At 37.5% G+C, this 17,492-nt stretch overlaps 3 protein-coding genes across 4 annotated transcripts; 1 reads left to right on the top strand and 2 right to left on the bottom strand.

Annotated features, from left to right (window-relative positions):
• Positions 1-253: 253 nt before the first annotated feature.
• On the bottom strand, positions 254-5,502 carry LOC113108953 (voltage-dependent calcium channel gamma-like subunit). Its single transcript, XM_026272394.1, has 2 exons — positions 5,174-5,502; positions 254-4,770 (listed from the first exon to the last, which is right to left on the bottom strand). The coding sequence occupies exons 1-2, from the start codon at positions 5,192-5,194 to the stop codon at positions 4,159-4,161; spliced, it is 633 nt and encodes a 210-aa protein (XP_026128179.1). The 5' UTR covers positions 5,195-5,502; the 3' UTR covers positions 254-4,158.
• Positions 5,503-6,477: 975 nt separating this feature from the next.
• Positions 6,478-9,826, bottom strand: dbi (diazepam binding inhibitor (GABA receptor modulator, acyl-CoA binding protein)). The gene is made up of 4 exons (XM_026272396.1): positions 9,671-9,826; positions 7,257-7,374; positions 7,090-7,152; positions 6,478-6,930 (listed from the first exon to the last, which is right to left on the bottom strand). The coding sequence occupies exons 1-4, from the start codon at positions 9,677-9,679 to the stop codon at positions 6,857-6,859; spliced, it is 264 nt and encodes an 87-aa protein (XP_026128181.1). The 5' UTR covers positions 9,680-9,826; the 3' UTR covers positions 6,478-6,856.
• Positions 9,827-10,966: 1,140 nt separating this feature from the next.
• c9h2orf76 (chromosome 9 C2orf76 homolog) lies at positions 10,967-13,288 on the top strand. 2 transcript variants are annotated; one of them, XM_026272398.1, is made up of 6 exons: positions 10,967-11,326; positions 11,428-11,478; positions 11,561-11,598; positions 11,874-11,955; positions 12,084-12,185; positions 13,127-13,288. In XM_026272398.1, the coding sequence occupies exons 1-5, from the start codon at positions 11,197-11,199 to the stop codon at positions 12,158-12,160; spliced, it is 378 nt and encodes a 125-aa protein (XP_026128183.1). In that variant the 5' UTR covers positions 10,967-11,196; the 3' UTR covers positions 12,161-12,185; positions 13,127-13,288. The 2 variants fall into 2 exon arrangements, with proteins under 2 accessions (XP_026128183.1, XP_026128182.1); XM_026272397.1 differs by lacking the exon at positions 13,127-13,288 and having other exon boundaries at positions 10,968-11,326; positions 12,084-12,840.
• The last annotated feature ends 4,204 nt before the right edge of the window (positions 13,289-17,492 follow it).

Below are 17,492 nucleotides of genomic sequence, written 5' to 3' on the forward strand. Positions count from 1 at the left end.
CATCACACATTTCCGGCACGTTTTAGACTCGCTTGTCATTATCGGATCCTGCTCGAGGCATAAAAAGCAGGACTGTTCTGTTTAATGTCTCACGGGTCATTCTTAACAACTGTTGACCTTTAACTTTCCACAGGTACAATATGAAGTCCAAAGACGATGGAGACGGTGGCGCCTGAAGCAGCATTTCCATGGTGACCCCAGGGTGTATCACGGCTCCCTGAGTAACAGTGGCCTGCCGCTGACACAGGTCTCACTTCTGACACGTCCCAGCACACAGATCATCTGACCACAAGCACCCAACACCGCCTGAGATCACTCAAACCACAATACAACAGGCTAAAATCATCCACAGTCCATTATAAACACACAATCCCTCAGATTAACTAAAACAAACCAGCCATAACAAACAATTCATGAAAAAGATTGTATTTGTCTTGTATCTGCCTGTTCTTGGTGGTGTTATAGTATTATAAAACAAATCCATGTGTCCAGTGAAAGTAACTTATTATATAAATATGAGAAAACATCAATATTAGGTAGTGAGAGCACAATATGTGAGATTATTTAAAGATGTCATGATTTACAAGAATTACATTTTCTTTGATCTTTTGACATAAAAGCTTATTTTACCAAATGTTAAATACTTTTCAGACTGCAAAAAGTCCTCCTCCCTCAAAATAGTGTTTTTTTTTTCTGCAATATCCACAATGCAATGTCATGCTTTAACAGACATTTGCATCTACGTCTAAACATGAACACAGAATTTACCTTTCCATAGCCGTCCAGAAGTGGTGAGCAGCGAGGTGACAAGAGGCACATCTCATTTCCTAATTTGTGTGTCCTCTTATCCTCACTATTTAAGTAATGAGAAGCACCCGAGGAATGAGATGTAATGACGTTGGCTAATCAAAACAATGGCTGTTTCTGAAAAGTCTTATGGTGTGTATACACTTGTAGTTTGGTTCTTTTGGTCCAGACCATAAAAGAACTGAAGTTACTAAACATCTAAAACAGCTGCTGTTTACTAGGCTAAATGTGCTCGTTTTACATGTGTAGGTACTGTATGGTGTTGTTTTTACCTGGTTATAACTCACAAAGAGCTTATGGGATGTGTAACGAAGTCAAAACAGTGGCAGTGTTTCCTCCACTGAACACATGAAGATCTGCTATAAGGGCCTGACCAGTTTTGATGCTTGGACTGAAGTGTAGCTCCTACGATGAAAAGAACCAGTTACTGTACCTTTGTCACATCTCGTGACATCACATCCTGTTTTAGTTTGTTTAGATGTCTTTCGGTCGAACCGCAACCGTGCCTGTCCAAGGGGCTTGTCCAAATACCCACACTTGTGGTCTTTTCACTTGACCACTTGTCTACTTACAGTACATGACGTATTTCCTGTATTTGATCCAAGCGTTTAAATGGGTGTGAAGTTCACAAGCGTGTGTAGAAATCGCACACTCTCTTGAGTAGGTACCTTTTTTGAGTAAGTAACTACTTTGCGACTGTAAAAAGAGTATGTTCTAAATATACTCTTAGTCTGAATGTGTGTATCATGAATTAATGTGGATGTACTACATTCATACATCTACAGTCACTGTCATGTGACCTACCAGAGTCAGTTGCATCATTTCACTGCAATTCATAAATCCTCTCCCGTGGCCTCATGGGATAGTAAAGTGTCCATTGTATGCACACTTCAGAATCACACCGGTTGTAGTAGGTCATCTTGGTACTTTTTGCTACCTCTTTTATGAGTATTTTGAATTCAGACATACTTCTTTTGTCACATACTGTCTGTCGCCTACAATATAGGTTATTTGTGGTTTCAGATGCAGTAAAAATGCAAGTGTTTACCTTGCTTTACTTTGATTTTGAATGAATTTATAAATGTCTGTTCAGTAGTATCTAACAGAATAAACAATTTAGTAATTGTGTTAGTTTAGAAAAAGCATCTGCTGAACTCTACTGCTGATAAACTATACATGCATGGGTATAACTACAGTTCTGTCAATCACAGCTCTCAGAAGATGTTAGCATGGTAATCTATATGTGTTAATGTATTTGGTCTTGGCAGAATAGATCTGCTGTGCTGCTGCTGTTGGTTATTACTGCTGCTGCAAAGCAAGTACAGGAACTTGCTACTGCCATTACATGTGTTTATATGGTGCTGTGAGTATTTAAGACATACTGATGCTGCACAAATAACATATACATGTAATAACCCATTGCAGATTACAGTTGGAGCTGGGGAAGTTGGAATGCTTCCCCATTGAAATGCTCTAGTAGATGCTAACCAGCCATTTAATTGTAAACAATCAAGCTAACTGGCTGCATATACAACATAAACCAATCAGCTTGTGCCAAGTAGTTTAATGCCGTAAATATCATCAGTTTGCTTGAATGACCCATCAGCCTGCGCCAACTGGAGTTCATGACAGAACTTGGCATGACACAGAACTTTGCAGACACACAGGAAACTTGCTCTCAAGTGTTGATGGACATGTTTGGACTATTCCAGTACAGCAGACAGCTTAAAAAAAAGTGGCCCATAGAAACAGCTGCTAATAAAGGGCATCTAGTTATACCTGTATCTGTCCCTGCATTCTATTCGGAAGGGCTCATCTCTATGCCCTAATCCCTTCAAAGGGTTTACCCTCCAGAGTGAGAGCTTCAAAGGGTGTAGGGCAGGGGTCTCCAACCCTGCTCCGGGAGAGCTACTGTCCTGCAGATTTCAGCTCCAACCCCAATTAAACACACCTGAAGCAGCTAATCAAGGTGTTCAGGGATACTTGATAATTACAGACCGTTATGTTGGAGCAGGGATGGAACTGAAGTCTGTAGGATGGTAACTCTCTAGGAGCCGGGTTGGAGATCCCTGGTGTAGGGGACCAACCAGCTGTTTCCTGAAGTTCCCTTAAGCACCATCATACCGTGCCCACATGGAGGCGCCATCATCATGGAACGAACCAGCGCAAAGGAGCATAGGGGCCTGAAGTGTCCATCAGTTGTACCCTTCAAATCCTTCATTCTGAAGGGGCCCTTTGAAGTGGCCAGTTTTGATCACTTCGGCTTGGAACGACCCTTCAAAATGGCGGCCATGATTGTTTTCACTCCAAAGTGTACTTCGGAGGGGGATATATCCCATTTGGAACGCACCGTGTGTCTGGGAGAGTCTTGAGCATTTACTTTCTGTTGTGTGCCTGTGCCCCTCAGATGGACAAGACCACAAGTGTGGGTATTTGGAAGTTTCCTTTATTTCTTGATGAGCACCAAGGTTTTGATGGCAGCATTCACACATACAAATGAACCAAACTAACAGAGAAATCACACCAGAGTTTTTTTTTTTTTTTTTTAATCAAACCAAACCTGCCAAGTGTAAACACACCCTAAAAGGAAACTGAGCATCAAAAATCTAGCATTATGGGAGGTGAGAAACATGTTTAGCAAAAAAAAAAATATTTGTTTTTGCATTAATAATAAAAAAAAAAAAATTACCTTCATAAGTGAACCTCAAGAAACATATTTTAAAGAAGACATTGACCCTTTATATTTTTTCATTGTCTTGTATATCTGTGTAAATATTGATGATGATGCCTTGAAGACCTATTATCCATGTATTTTCCCTGTAAAATATTATTGTAAAACACAAAAATGTAAAGAAAAATCTTGTTAAGAAAGTACTAAAATACTTTGAAAGTCTGTTTAATTATGTAGACGTGAGGCTCCTTTATTAAATAACCTGTTATTCTTTATTAAATGAACCATAAAGATGCACTGTTCACAGATGAAACTTGAGTCAGTTGTCAGCTGCTGGTCATCAATAATATTAATTACATTAAAAACAATTAAAAAATTATTAACACAAATAAAAATTATAGAATGCAACAATCTGCTGTAAAAAAAAAAAAAAAAAAAAATCATTTATTTGCACACCAGGCCTGCAGTAATTTTCTTAAAGGATATTTTCTATTAAGTTTACAGACATTTCCTTCAACCCTAAAACACAACACAATGCAAAGTGCAATTTCAAATATTAACATTGATACAATTGGCCTTTTTGAGACCTTTTAAGAAAGTTCACTATTTATAAATCATTATTTATTTATTCAAAATCCATTTTAGTTTTAGAGAGTTTATTGTTGGTGCCGGCCTTCTTTCTACAGTTTGTCAGGATGTCCACTAAAGGGCAGCAGCGGTTCAATATGCTGGATGTGCCGCGCTGCCATTCCATTGAGGAAGAACAGGAAGGTGGCAGTGAACTGACACCAGAAGGTGAGAGTAAACCCAAGGAGCGTTGCAAATGCCCCTAACAGGAGTACAAAAGATGCAATTCCTGCGGCAGCCATTACCCCTGCCAGCAGCACCAGCCGTGCCCCGAGGGTCCAGCGTCGACTGGAATCCCTCCCTTCACTGGCCTGTGACATCACAAGCAACTCCAGTCCAAATATGGCACTGACCACAGCCAGAGTAATCACGAAACGACACGACGCCAAGCCTACACCCAGACCATCCACCCCTGCCTCCTCCAGGTGTCTAGTGCAGTTAGAGGATGCTTTAAAACTCTGGGACCCCAACACAGAGCCCTGCTGCTCCTCCAGTGAGCAGAAATACCAGAGGCCGAACATACGGCGGTCGGCAAGCAGCCAGTGACCATCACACACCGCAATAGATGAGAGGATGACAGACAGAAATGTACACAGGATAATAAGACTGCGGCAAAATAAGTCTAAAAAAAGAGGAGTGGATTTCCCACGTGGATCAGCCCCAACCTAGAGAGAAACAGAGTTATCAGAAGAAATCTGAATCCATATCTGTATCAACATGCAATTCTGCTTCAGGCACTTCTGTTTTGCCATCTCTGAAAACTGCCATATACTGCTGGAAAATTCAAGTGTTCAAAATCGATTTAACTTTTAAATATGTAGTGTAATAAGAATAGGCTTTTATGAGATTATAAGCATTAGTAAATAACTAACTTTTCTCTTCTCACAACCATGTAAAAGCCTCATTTAGTTGTGTGTTTTCTTGTCCATGTCTTGGCGCTGTCGAACTTGCGTTATTAAACATTAAGTAGCTTATCTTGTCTTTTCATTCCCAGTAAATTAAAGGTTCCACTCTAAAGAATAACATAAACGTCAAACAAACATAAAAAATACATTTAAAAGGCATTACCCTGATTTTTATTGCCGTCATATTGATTTCAATGTGCCTTAAAGCCCACAGACCAGAAGCAGAGAGACGAAGAAGCAAGCCAAGTCAACTCCAGTCGAAAGTACAGTATAATTTTAGTGTAACATTAACTGACGTCGATCAGCAAAAGCAGCCTTCAAACCCGCCCGTCCCGTCTTGCTCCTTAGATACGCAGATCACGGGAGATTCGCCTTAGTTTTCCGGTCACGGACGTTTTCGGTAACTACGAATCAGATATTGGAGCCAGCATCTGTAAGGAGTTTCTTCAGATTTGTTAACTTTGTTCTAGTTTTTTTTGTGCAACTAATTTTCTTTATGTTGCTATGAAGGTAACAAAACTGTCTGACTTTATAGGTTAATATGCATTCATTAATAAAATATGCATAACACAGAATACTCATGCATTCACTACAAAAACCCATCGTTAAAACTTATTCATGGCAAAATATCATCTAATTAAAGAGTACATCAGCTATTTTGATTTCTTATTTTACAACTAATAATTTATTATGTTTGCAATATGAAGGTAACAAAACGTAGAAACTACCTGGAAACTTTATAATATGCATTCTTTAATATAATGTGCATAATATAGAATGCATCCACTACGAAAACCCATAAAAGGTAGACTTATTATTTATTACAAATCTAAAAATGAAATTTGACAGCCTATGTATGATGGATATGGGGATTTAAATATATTAAAGGTGACTAATTATTTGTAATTTATATTCTTAATAATAACAGTGTAGTATCCCATTGTCACATTTTTTTGTAAACTGCTGGTTATCATAATTATTGACAGGCCAAAGTCCCTTTTGGGTGACTGTGACCCAAAACATAATTATGCAATTTATAGTCTCGAAAAGACTTTGAGCCCTTTCCAGACTGAGGTGAAGACATAAGGTAGCATAGAAACTGTGGAAAACTTTGAAAATGGGGACATAGGTCAATTAAAACCTAATGTTGATATGTACACACAAACCCAGTGAACTAAAGTGAAATATTTGAAAGCCCTTGTGTGTTTGTAAAATGTCTGGTCAGGTGACGTGAGCCTTACCTCTTAACTGCAATCAAATTACTGACTAATAGGACGTTGATAATATATCAAGTGCTGGCTGCGTTAAAATTAAGGCATTGGCAATTGCATTAGGAATAATGGACAAGTAAAACTATATATATATATATATATATATATAAACTCAGTTATAGAATAGAATATTGCTATTTTACAGAAATGAACTAATACATCTTGAAACAAATAAATTCAACACTCATACATTAAATGCATTTGATCAATTGTTTAATCACAAAATCTTTCACAGGGTCTCAAAAACATACAAACAAAAGAAAAACGTATCAAACTTTTTAAAGGAAATCCAACACGTTTTTCTTAGTCAGTGTTTGTAAGAAAATACAAAGTAAAAATGTTTTTTGAAAAAAGTGATTTTATGGCATTGCATAGATCAGCCTTTCACTACATGCTTACTAATGGATGATTTGTTTTGGCCTGCGAGGAATGTGCCTATTCTCTCACACAGAACCGAGTCTGCATGCCACAGCTTAACTGTAGCACCCTTGTGAGGGGACTCGCTGGAGGCCTAAATGCACTTTATGGGAGAACAGTACAGGTAACGGCAGGCTGGCCATGATAGGTTCCATCTATTAGATTCCGTATTTCCCCTTCAGCTCTTCTACCTTAGCGATGTATGCCTTCATTGCATCATCCTTACTCATACCTGAAAAGTGCAGGAGAAGAAAAACAGAGAGAGAGAGAGAGAGAGACAGAGTGAGCTGCTTTTGGAGCTCATTTACAGTGTTGTAAGTTAAGATGCTGATAAAACACAAACTTAAAATTATATTTCACTGCCCTCTGCTGGTAGGGAGGAGAAACTGACCTTTCTTGGCCTCCCAAGCATCCCATTTGGCCTTGCCAGTGAAATCTAACATGCCCGGTCGAGCTGGAAAAACACACACATTTGTTTAAAGAGCTGCGATTTCGATTTAGAGATAAACGCAGGCCACATTTATTTAGTCCCTTTAATTTTGATACGGAAAAGCTCACCGGTGTTAACGTCTCCTACGGTGGCCTGTTTGTACAGACTGTAAATTTCCAGCATCTCAGCGTCCGCTGGTTTCGCTTTCAGCTGTTTGACCTCCTCTGCCGCTTTCTGAAACTCAGCCTGTGGAAAACCAACAACATGAGTTTACAGAACACTCTACAAATACATTCAGTGATGGACGATCAGTCAGGAATATTGATTAATTTCACAACCCTTATGTAGACAACAATTGCGAGACATAACTGATAGTTATGCTAATTTGCAGTTCAGTGAGTGAGTTCATCAGACTCAGGAGTGTGTGAGTGTTTTAAACGATTCAGTAAAAGAACTGGATCTACGGCGAGCCGTTCATCTCACCAAATTCACAACTCACAACCATTTTGCTGTGCTGCAATGGATTCAACTGTAAACTTGTTTCACCTCTTGAGAAGCGATTCGTAGAATACTGGTGATACTTTGTAATATTAGTTTAACTGCAAGACTAAAGGCCAACTGAAACCAAGGAATATATCTATAAAGATAACTATTACGATATGTAGATTAGATTGCATTATATTTACAGAGCAAAGATGGCACAGAGGTGCTTCTGAAGTGGAATATAGGCATCTTTACAGACTGTTTAAGGCTGCTCAGAGGTGGCATTAATGCATTTACTTAGCAATTACAACTATATGATTGATGCTAGGGGCTGAGATGTGTCTGAGCAGGCATACTTTAATCTAGCTTTCATGTGGCATTGCATCTTTACACTGAATTTGAAAAAAACTCAACTTAACCTTTTAACCTTATCATAAGCACTCACTGTTATTATAAGCACTCACGTCACTGTAAGTTGCTTGATTTTGTTCTAATAGAATTTGAATAATTATCAAAACTTCATAACTAGTTCTCATTATAGTTGTTGTCCTTGATGTGAAAGAGCTTTAAATCAGAATGGGAATATTAACTTTTAGTGAATTTCCTCCCAACAGACTCTGTATTGTGAACCAAAAAAGAAAGAAAGAAAAAAAAAAACAGATTAAGAAGGGTAAAACCCTCTCCATCCATTTGCATTCATGTCTCATTCTTATTTCTAACACAACAGGACTGAAAGGATTTTAGTCATGGCTATTTTACATTCTTGGCCTTGCTCCAGAACGCTGGCAGGTGACATGAACTGATTATGTAACCATGCACAATGGCCAGCGCTCAATAAACAGGGTTTTTAGCAAATCTCTAATCACGGGGACAAACTCCATCCCTCTCTCTCACTCAAACACACACACACACACACACACACTGTACTCTGTCTGTGATTCTTTGGCCTAGTTACGTGCCATGCACACCAAGGCTCCTCATTATCAACCATCTTCTGTTCATCCATCTTCCTGTTACAGCAACCACAACGTGCTCGAGTAAACCCCAGCCTTATCATGGCAACATGTTATCAGATTTCACTGCATAAAGACTAAATACTCACCAAATTCTCACACCTTCAACTGACAAGTATTTCTGGAGAAGAACCGTTAACGTCAAATAATATGTTTGGGTTATTATTATGTTTTAATGTGTTGCAGTGAAGTCCGCATGCTGTAACACTTAAATGAATGTACTTATAACTTTACCAATCTCTTCTAACGATCCAAGAACATTTTAGAAAGTGATAAAGAGCATTGCTAAAGAGCATTTTAGTGCTAAAGCATTTCCTAAACGTCCTGCTGTTGAGCAACAGTATGGAGTAATAGTGAAAGACAGTAAATGAACGGAACAGAATGCAGCGGTTTTCATGTTTTTCATTTACATTTTTTACTTACTTCGAAATGTATTTTCTGTCATTGTTTACTGACCTTCATGTCACTCAAAAGTATATATGACATTCGTCTATGCAAACAGCACAGGAGGCCGTAAGCAAATCATCTTTCACTTTTTTGCCTCTTTGCATAAATAAAAAATGAACGGTAAAGGCTATCAACATTAAGGCCTACTACACGATTTTTGAGCGTTATCATTCATATAAGGATTCGTAAAAACCCGACGCAGCGATCAAAATAGTCTGTAGCGCGTGCAAAAGTAACGTTTACGGAACAGCGCAAACGGAAGACAAAAGCTCTCGCGCAGTAGCTCTATATTATAATGCACTTCACATTCACGCCGCACCCATGCAGACATGCGCTCTCTTGAGGTCTACATGAATGTTATGCCCTCCAGTGCTATTTACTGCATGTATTGTAAAGGTGACTCTCTCTCTCTCTCTCTCTCGATTATTAATTATCAAGACTTGATAATTAAAAGAAACATTAAACATTACATGTGCACATAATAACAGCACTATGCAGTTTTCTTTAACAAAAAATTCTAATTACAACACGTGGATCACACATTGCAATCCTCAAATAGTCTCTTATCAAACAAAATCATCTTGTTTGTTCATACTGACCTCAGACATGGTTGTAGATATTTCGGTCGGTTATAATGATGTGCTTGAAACCCGTTGTGATGGCAGCGCGACTCTCAGACGATTGCTGTAGTGTCGGATGCCACGCCCATGACCACGCCCCCTTGCACTCCATTGGCTGACGGAGCATGTACTGAGCAATATGGCCAATCAAATTCACGAAATTGTAGGTTCTTTTATCTAGGCCACAGGGTCACCCCAGGGATGCCAGATTTGAGAGTATTGTGCAAGTATAGAGATTTCCTCCTTAGTCAAACAGAAGAAACTCATTGCAACAGAAGTTCTTTACACTGACGTGTATGATTTGTATTTTGGTGTTTGGACAAAACAGCTGATCCTTAGCTAAGGTGCTCTACTATTAATGTACGTAAAAGAGAAAAACACCCTAAAATACAGGTTTGTGGAACCTGATGCTTTTGAGCATATTCAATTTAGACTTGCGGACGCAAATATAGTTATACATATAAAGCTTTTTAGTAATTAACTACAGTACACTGATCTTCATATTACCTTCAGATATTCTGTTTATAATCTCAGTCAGAAATGATATTTTCATGGTTCACCAGCTGACTTATAAAGTGACCAAGTTATACATGCTGGCCCTGATCTCTTATACAGAGCACTTGATGTAGGCCTTATGTTCACACATAGTTATAATCAGATTTAACAGTATTTTTTTCTGTTTTGTTACATAGTTAACTACTTAGTAACAGTCCATGTCATGCCACCAGTGTGTCCATCTCAAGGACATTGAACGCTACTAAGCAACTTTCTGTCAGTCCACTGGGAAATATTATCATCTTCCACTCTTGCAAAAAATGTGGAGCTACGCCATATTTAAATAAAAAAATTAATTTATGCATTTAACAGACACTGTTATCCAAAGCAATTTACAGGCTATCAATTTTTACCTATCATGTGTTCCCGGGGAATAATTCCTCGAGATCATGAATTTTTACTTGTATTTCATTCTTGGAGGATTATTTATTTATACCATTGGATAGTGTCCAAATCATAATAGATATTATATTTGCATTCCATTTTTGACAAGTTTAAATAGAGATAGGCTATATATTATCACGAACATGGTGCTTAAAAAAGTCAGAAAGGCAACTCAAACCTTAGAATATAAACATAACGGTTTGTTTTGAAGTGTGGAGACGGTGGAAACATGTATTTTTTTTCTTTACCACTTTGTTTCCTCCTTGAATAATCACATGCTGACTATCTAAGTATCTATAGTTCTGCAGCTCCATTGCTTTTGCCTGATGCTGCTGGTGTTTCCTGATCGACGTAGCGGCTAAGTTGGTCTAGAATTGCGTTATTTCGCAGAACGTGCTGGAAGTAATCGCTTCGAAATTAGTACGTTGTTATAATTACAGAAATACGCTAAAATAGTGTAGTGGTCGCGTCTGCTCTGCTATCCTTATTTTTATTCAGGTTTATTTACTTCTAGGCCTACCTTTTGCGCTGTAATCCGTGTAAGTGTGTAATGTGATCTGCTCGAGATGTGTGATCTGGCGGTTCTGACTGTGCGACTGGTTCGCTCTTTTGAGCATCGCAACTTTAAACCGGTGGTTTACAAAGACGTTAATTTAGATCAGACGTCGGAGGAGTTTATTACATTTGTTAAACAAGGTAAGACACGATGACAGCAGATTCATTGTAAGCACAGTTCACATGATTCATCTGTATCATTTAATAATGGTAACTTAACTAACACACATCCCTCGTTTAAGATGTTTCAACAAGAGCTGGATTGCCTCCACCTTTTAAGAAGTTTGACTATGGTAAGTCTACACTTATTTTTTCAAACAGACAAGATTGACAATTGTAACATTAATATCCTGTAATGTTAATGTGTTGTTGCAGACACAATGAAGATCATACACCAGGCACACGGAGCAAAGGTAACTTAGATCAGATCAACATATTGTGGCGTACATTTTCTAATATTGAAAAAAAGCTGCACTTGGACAAGTTTTTCAGATTTAGCTCTTTCATGCTCATTCTTTCCCTTTTATTTCACAAAAGTCTACAAATGAATGAAAAATGAATATATATATATATATATATATATATATATATATATATATATATATATATTTTATATATATATATATATATAAAGAGTAAACCTGTTATAATTAGTATCAATAAAGATGTTTGTTTTGGATGATTTCAGACAAACGAGCTGGTAATGAGTTTAGAGGATGATGAAAAGTTGATTCTTCATGATGGCAGCAGGTTAAGAGCATGTGGTGTTGGTAAGTAAAAGCAAGATTCAGTGCATATTACATTTGTAGATTTTCATAGAATGGTAAACTAAACATTATATTTTTATGTATAATTAATTTTGCCAATTGTGCACATTTAATCTTTCCTCTCCTCCCAGCCAATGAGACAGAACTCGCCTTCTTCAAAATGGAAGACTATGAAAAGTTCAAGGCCAATCCACAGACAGAATGGTGAAGACAATCAGGACGCAACACAAGAGGTCCTGAAAACTGTATTTTTCAGAGGCACATTTTTCAGCTGTGAGAAGCAAGTGATCTCTTTAAGTTGGATCAAAACATCTATTTTAATTTCATTTATAGCTATACTTCTTATATTTATTCTTACCATTCAAAATCCTTCAGTGTAGTTTCTGATGTACACATTTGACAAACTTAGAAGGCAGACGTTGCAAGGAATAATTATTTTACATTTCTGTCCCAAATAATGTGTTTTGAATGCCTATTATTTTATATTTTTTATTTTATTTACAACAAATGAGATACCAGATATTTAGTTTTATTTAAATGACACCTTGGAAGTTGATTTTGTAAAATAAAGTTGAATGTATAAATCATGCTTTCACAACACTAAAAGTATTGATTGACTAAAAGTTCAATTCAGAACTTCTTTCCAGTACATCATCCAATATAACGACAGCTTATCAGTCAGACCTGGAAAGTGAAACTAAAAATGTTTTAATCTGCATCACGTGCATTGCATACTGTACAACTGTAACAATCTGTACTTGTATCATGTATCTGTGTAAATAGCCAGACATACAAATATTACTTTTAAACTTTTTTTTTATAAGTATAAACAATTTCACACATGTTTTGTTTCTAACAGTTTCCAATTATAAAATGTAATTTTGGTCATTTTTTTAGTGCTCAGTACTCATGGAGTTTGCAAACTGAGTTTACACAGTATCATGCCCAGAGGACGATCATCTGAGGTGTTGGCTTACTGCAGCAATAATGCAAGGCACTTGTTACGTCATTTTAGTGCCTGGAATTGTAAAACTTAAGCCAGGAGTTGAAGACATTTGATACCTCAGTACAATTGACTTGGCTAAAAGCTGTGGAATACAGAACTGAGTTTTAAATCTATGGTATAAAACTCTGAAATCAAAACAAAACATTAATGATGGCTTTTATATTTTAGTGAACAGAAACCGAGAGCTGAAGGTCTTGAGGTATTTTGTGGATGTGGGCGGAGCTCTAGTGTGTCCCTCTGACAGAAGATCACAGCTGGTGTAAACTGTACCTCATAACACAAACATCCAGTCAAAATACTCAACTATAAAATTTTCCATATTGTAACGTGGAATGTGTTTTTGACTTTCGTTTCACTTTAGAGATTTTTAAGACCAGCATCTTTACTGTTGACCACTTCACTGCCAAATGTATGTCTGTTTAACACTTCATTTTATATAAGTCCTTGATTGCACCAAGAACATAGCTGTTCTTGTAATCATTCTCAGACCTTCATGGTATTCCCTTAGTCACCAAATGGTGGTGCTGTGAGACTGGACAGTTGTGTTTACTCTCCCAACCCGGAGGATTCTTGTCAGTCTGGTGAAGATGGATTAAGAAGGAAGCAACGGCACACCAGAACAATGCAGGGTAGAATTAAAGCCAATATGTAGCTTGGTGTCATGTAGAATGGATATGCCTCAACGTGGAAGTCAAACCCCCAAACAAAGAAAGAGTGTGTGCATGTTGGACAGAGTCAGAGCAATGTAGCCCAAACCAGACTAAAGGAAGACGAGAGAGAAAACTTTATTCAAAAAGCTGTGATTGTGCTTTTGGGTTGAATGTGCTAATTTGTATGCTGATCAAAGACACTTCCATGTACGTTTGAAGTAATTTCCTCCAAGCCTGAAAATAAACAGTCAATACATTTTACACCAAAACTAGCAAGACATGACTAGCATCAACATGTAGTGTGACGGATCAAGTGTGACACATTGGAAATTCAGAACTAGGCCTTTAAGAAACACATTTGGAATTTTCTGGTACAGGGTTTGTTCAACCCCAGTGACGTGCACACGTCCTGATATTGCATATTTTGTTGACCCTGGAACAACATTTTACTCCAAAAATATATTCTTGACCATATCCCTACACCTAAACCTAACCTTAACCATGAATAATCCCTAAAAGCAGAGGAAATGATAGATGAATGACACTGATGTACAAGCACCAAACAGTGATTTGAAGCATAAACTTCACAAAATCTATAAACTGGTTCTTCAAATCTGATTGGTTAATCACAATGTTGTTCCAGCGTCAACAAAGATGTCGTCCCAGGAACATGTCTCACTTGGTAAAATCAGGTTCTGCGTGACGTGCACAAGAGGGGTTTGGCCCTTTCCCTTTGAGGTCCGACTCTAAAGTGCCCTTGCGGTCTGCGATTTCTACCAAGGGTAGGAGTGTATGATATGAAGATTTTTGATCGTGGATGATAAAAATATCTCCACGATCTGTTTTTGAAGAAATGTTGTATTGTATTGTGCTGCAGCACACATTCTATCAGCTGCAGTTCTGGCGCCGTGGAATTAAAATACTGCGATACATTAACATCAGTGTTAACTCAGAGTAGAGTTACTCTCACGGGACACTGCACTTATTAACAAAATATAAAAAAAATTTCCATCTGCCTTAAAGCCTTAATGGTTATTTAATGGGGGGGGGGGGGGTGAAATGCTATTTCATGCATACTGAGTTGTTTACACTGTTAAAGAGTTGGATTCCCATGCTAAACATGGACAAAGTTTCAAAAATTAAGTTGTACGTTTGAAGGAGTATTTTTGTTCCAAAAATACCTCTTCCGGTTTGTCACAAGTTTCGGAAAGTTTTTTTCGAGTATGGCTCTGTGTGACGTTAGATGGAGCGGAATTTCACATTGAGACGTCGTTGCTGATGCTGCTCTTGTTAAATTTCAGCCTCTGGATCTGATTCTGAATCATAAATATACGCTGAATCTGACTGTTAGCCATGGTTTGTTTTGGATGTTTTTTTCCTCACGGTAATGTCACAGCTTCCAAACACAGTTGCCAACTCTCACGAGACAAATAAGCAACTGGAGCTTCAAAAACAAGCCCAAAACAAGCCTAATATTATTTGATATTTTATTTTCCGCATTATCATTTATTAACAATAAATGAGCCTGTTGAGTATTATAAGCGGACTTGGCAACTATGCTTCCAAACGCTCTCAACGCAAAAGCTTACTCGCGCTTGTGATTCTTTAGTTCCGCCCACACGTCACGCCTCCAGCCGGTCGTGTTTTTCCAGGAAAAATCGGTACAGACTATCTTTCTCTTATGAATATAATAAAACTAAAGACTTTTTGGAGTTATGAAGGATACAGTACTACTCTATAGGTACTCAAGATTAACAGGATATTGAGTGAAAACGAGCATTTCACCCCCCCCCCCCCCTTAAATGTTTCATTCGTGTGCTTCTCTGACATGCTGTTTTTCTGAAAACAATTAAAACGCGGTAAGAAAAATAAAAAATCCCATCAAACTGTACCGAGCCTCAAACTGTAGCCTCAGTTGGATATGTCTAAAATGAAAGTAAACAACTGGAATAAACAGATGCATGTCTGTATGTTAGATGAGTGCAGGTCTTAAAGCGACAGTAGGCTACATGCCGCAGTGTGAATTAAAGGGATAGTTCACCCTAAAATATAAATTCTGTCATTCTTTATTCACTCACGTTTTCTCAAACCTATGGGGCGCTGTTTGAAAAATAAAATGTGTAAGAAAAAGTGGTAAGATTCTGTCAGATTTAACTACAAAACAAATTTCTTTTTTTTTTTTTCAATATTTAGCTACCTAAATAAGCTTTATGCAATATCTGTATTTTACAAATATTTTTAATAATTAAATTTTTTTAATACTATATGACTATATTGCAATAAAGTATTAAAGGTAAATCTAAATGTTTTATCTAAATCTTCATTTTAATTTGTAAATTTAAGTATAAGATATTATATATACATAGAGCTAAACATTTAAAGGTGTAGCTTAATATTTAGAGAACAGGCTATATACATACATACATATATATATATATATATATATTAGGGGTGTAACGATACGCGTATTCTTATTGAACCGTTCGGTACGAGGCTTTCGGTTCGGTACGCGGTACGCATTATGTACCGAACGGTTCGTTGGACTAATTAATTATATTTGGAAAATAAAGAAAAAATTGTGAAATATAATGATATGCGTTCAACAAGGTAGCCCATTAACCCAAACGACGTAACAGGCAACGCCCCTGACACCCCCGAACAAGAAAAAAAAAAACACCAGCTTATATGTTTATGTTAGGCTACTCAGGTCAGGCGTTCGCTCACTCAGTACGCGCTGAAGGCTCGTTGCAAAATGGCCAATGCGTTTAACAGACCACAAATAGAAGATCCTCCAATAACCAACAGGTCTGGTGTTTGGGTGCACTTTACCAATCGATCGGGGCATCCAAACAAGCACGGTAATCAAAATGGACTAGTACTGTACTGTGTCGGAATTTCCTGAGCAGTACGATTCAATTAACAGGCCTGCACGTTATAGAAGAACTGTTATAAATAGAACGTATGCAAGGGCAGTTTTGAAAACTCCACCTACTTTGCTCTTGGCATAGTGCAGCGCAAATCGCGTTGTATCTGAAGGGCAACGCTGAGCCCAGGATCCAGCGCCGCGCGTATCGCGTCCTGTGTGAAAGACCCTTTAGTCATTTTGCAACGAGCCTTCAGCGTGTGCTGAGTGAGCGAGCGCCTATAGTGGAAAACGCATGTTTTAAGAACATTCTTAATGTAATTTAGCCCCGTTACTATATTCCTTCACGAGCCCATTTCAGCCAGACCGTAATTCCTGCTTTGTTCCAAAAAACATAAGCCCTATAGAGAACCAATTGAGTAAAAACACACTCAATATAAAGAGTTATAGAGTTCCATATGAAAAGTTACATCTTTGTATTTGTTCATAACTACTACAACAATATAACATTTTCAATTTTTTTTAATAAGGAGCTGTTTTTGTTTTATACAGTATGCTGCTAAGAAAACACCATAGAAGATGGGTAAAGAATAGATCATTGTTCAATGTAAAAAAAAACAAAAAACATACTTTGTTGCCAATTTGTTCTTTTTGCTGTATCTAAAACGTACCGAACCGTACCGAACCGAACCGTGACATCAGTGAATCGTACCGAACCGAACCGTGAATTTTGTGAACCGTTACACCCCTAATATATATATATATATATATATATATATATATCCATAGCGACTTCAACTCCAATCCGACCAATAAGCGTTCTTTTAAAATGTACTTATTGTATTTTTTATGGTTAAGGTCCATTTTGTTGTTTTTGCTTGAGATGACTCATTTGGCGTCATGTCATCATCCAGCCACACCATAAAAATTTGCATGTTCTCTAAATATTTAGCTCAACATTTACTTCACATGTAAAATGTAAAGTTATATATTATAAATGTTACACACACACACACACACA

Source organism: Carassius auratus, chromosome 9, assembly GCF_003368295.1.
Source record: "Carassius auratus strain Wakin chromosome 9, ASM336829v1, whole genome shotgun sequence".
In the NCBI taxonomy this organism is placed as follows: Eukaryota; Metazoa; Chordata; class Actinopteri; order Cypriniformes; family Cyprinidae; genus Carassius; species Carassius auratus.

Excerpts from the sequence above, each read along its gene's own strand:
- dbi (XM_026272396.1), bottom strand. Across the intron at positions 7,153-7,256 it reads CGTAGGAGACGTTAACACCG|CTCGACCGGGCATGTTAGAT; the intron begins GTGAGCTTTTCC and ends GTGTTTTTCCAG. Across the intron at positions 6,931-7,089 it reads TGCTTGGGAGGCCAAGAAAG|GTATGAGTAAGGATGATGCA; the intron begins GTCAGTTTCTCC and ends TGCACTTTTCAG.
- LOC113108953 (XM_026272394.1), bottom strand. The coding sequence starts at position 5,194 with ATGACGGCAATAAAAATCAGG. Across the intron at positions 4,771-5,173 it reads TGACGGCAATAAAAATCAGG|GTTGGGGCTGATCCACGTGG; the intron begins GTAATGCCTTTT and ends GTTTCTCTCTAG.
- c9h2orf76 (XM_026272398.1), top strand. The coding sequence starts at position 11,197 with ATGTGTGATCTGGCGGTTCTGACTGTGCGACTGGTTCGCTCTTTTGAG. Across the intron at positions 11,327-11,427 it reads TATTACATTTGTTAAACAAG|ATGTTTCAACAAGAGCTGGA; the intron begins GTAAGACACGAT and ends CCCTCGTTTAAG. Across the intron at positions 11,956-12,083 it reads GTTAAGAGCATGTGGTGTTG|CCAATGAGACAGAACTCGCC; the intron begins GTAAGTAAAAGC and ends CTCTCCTCCCAG.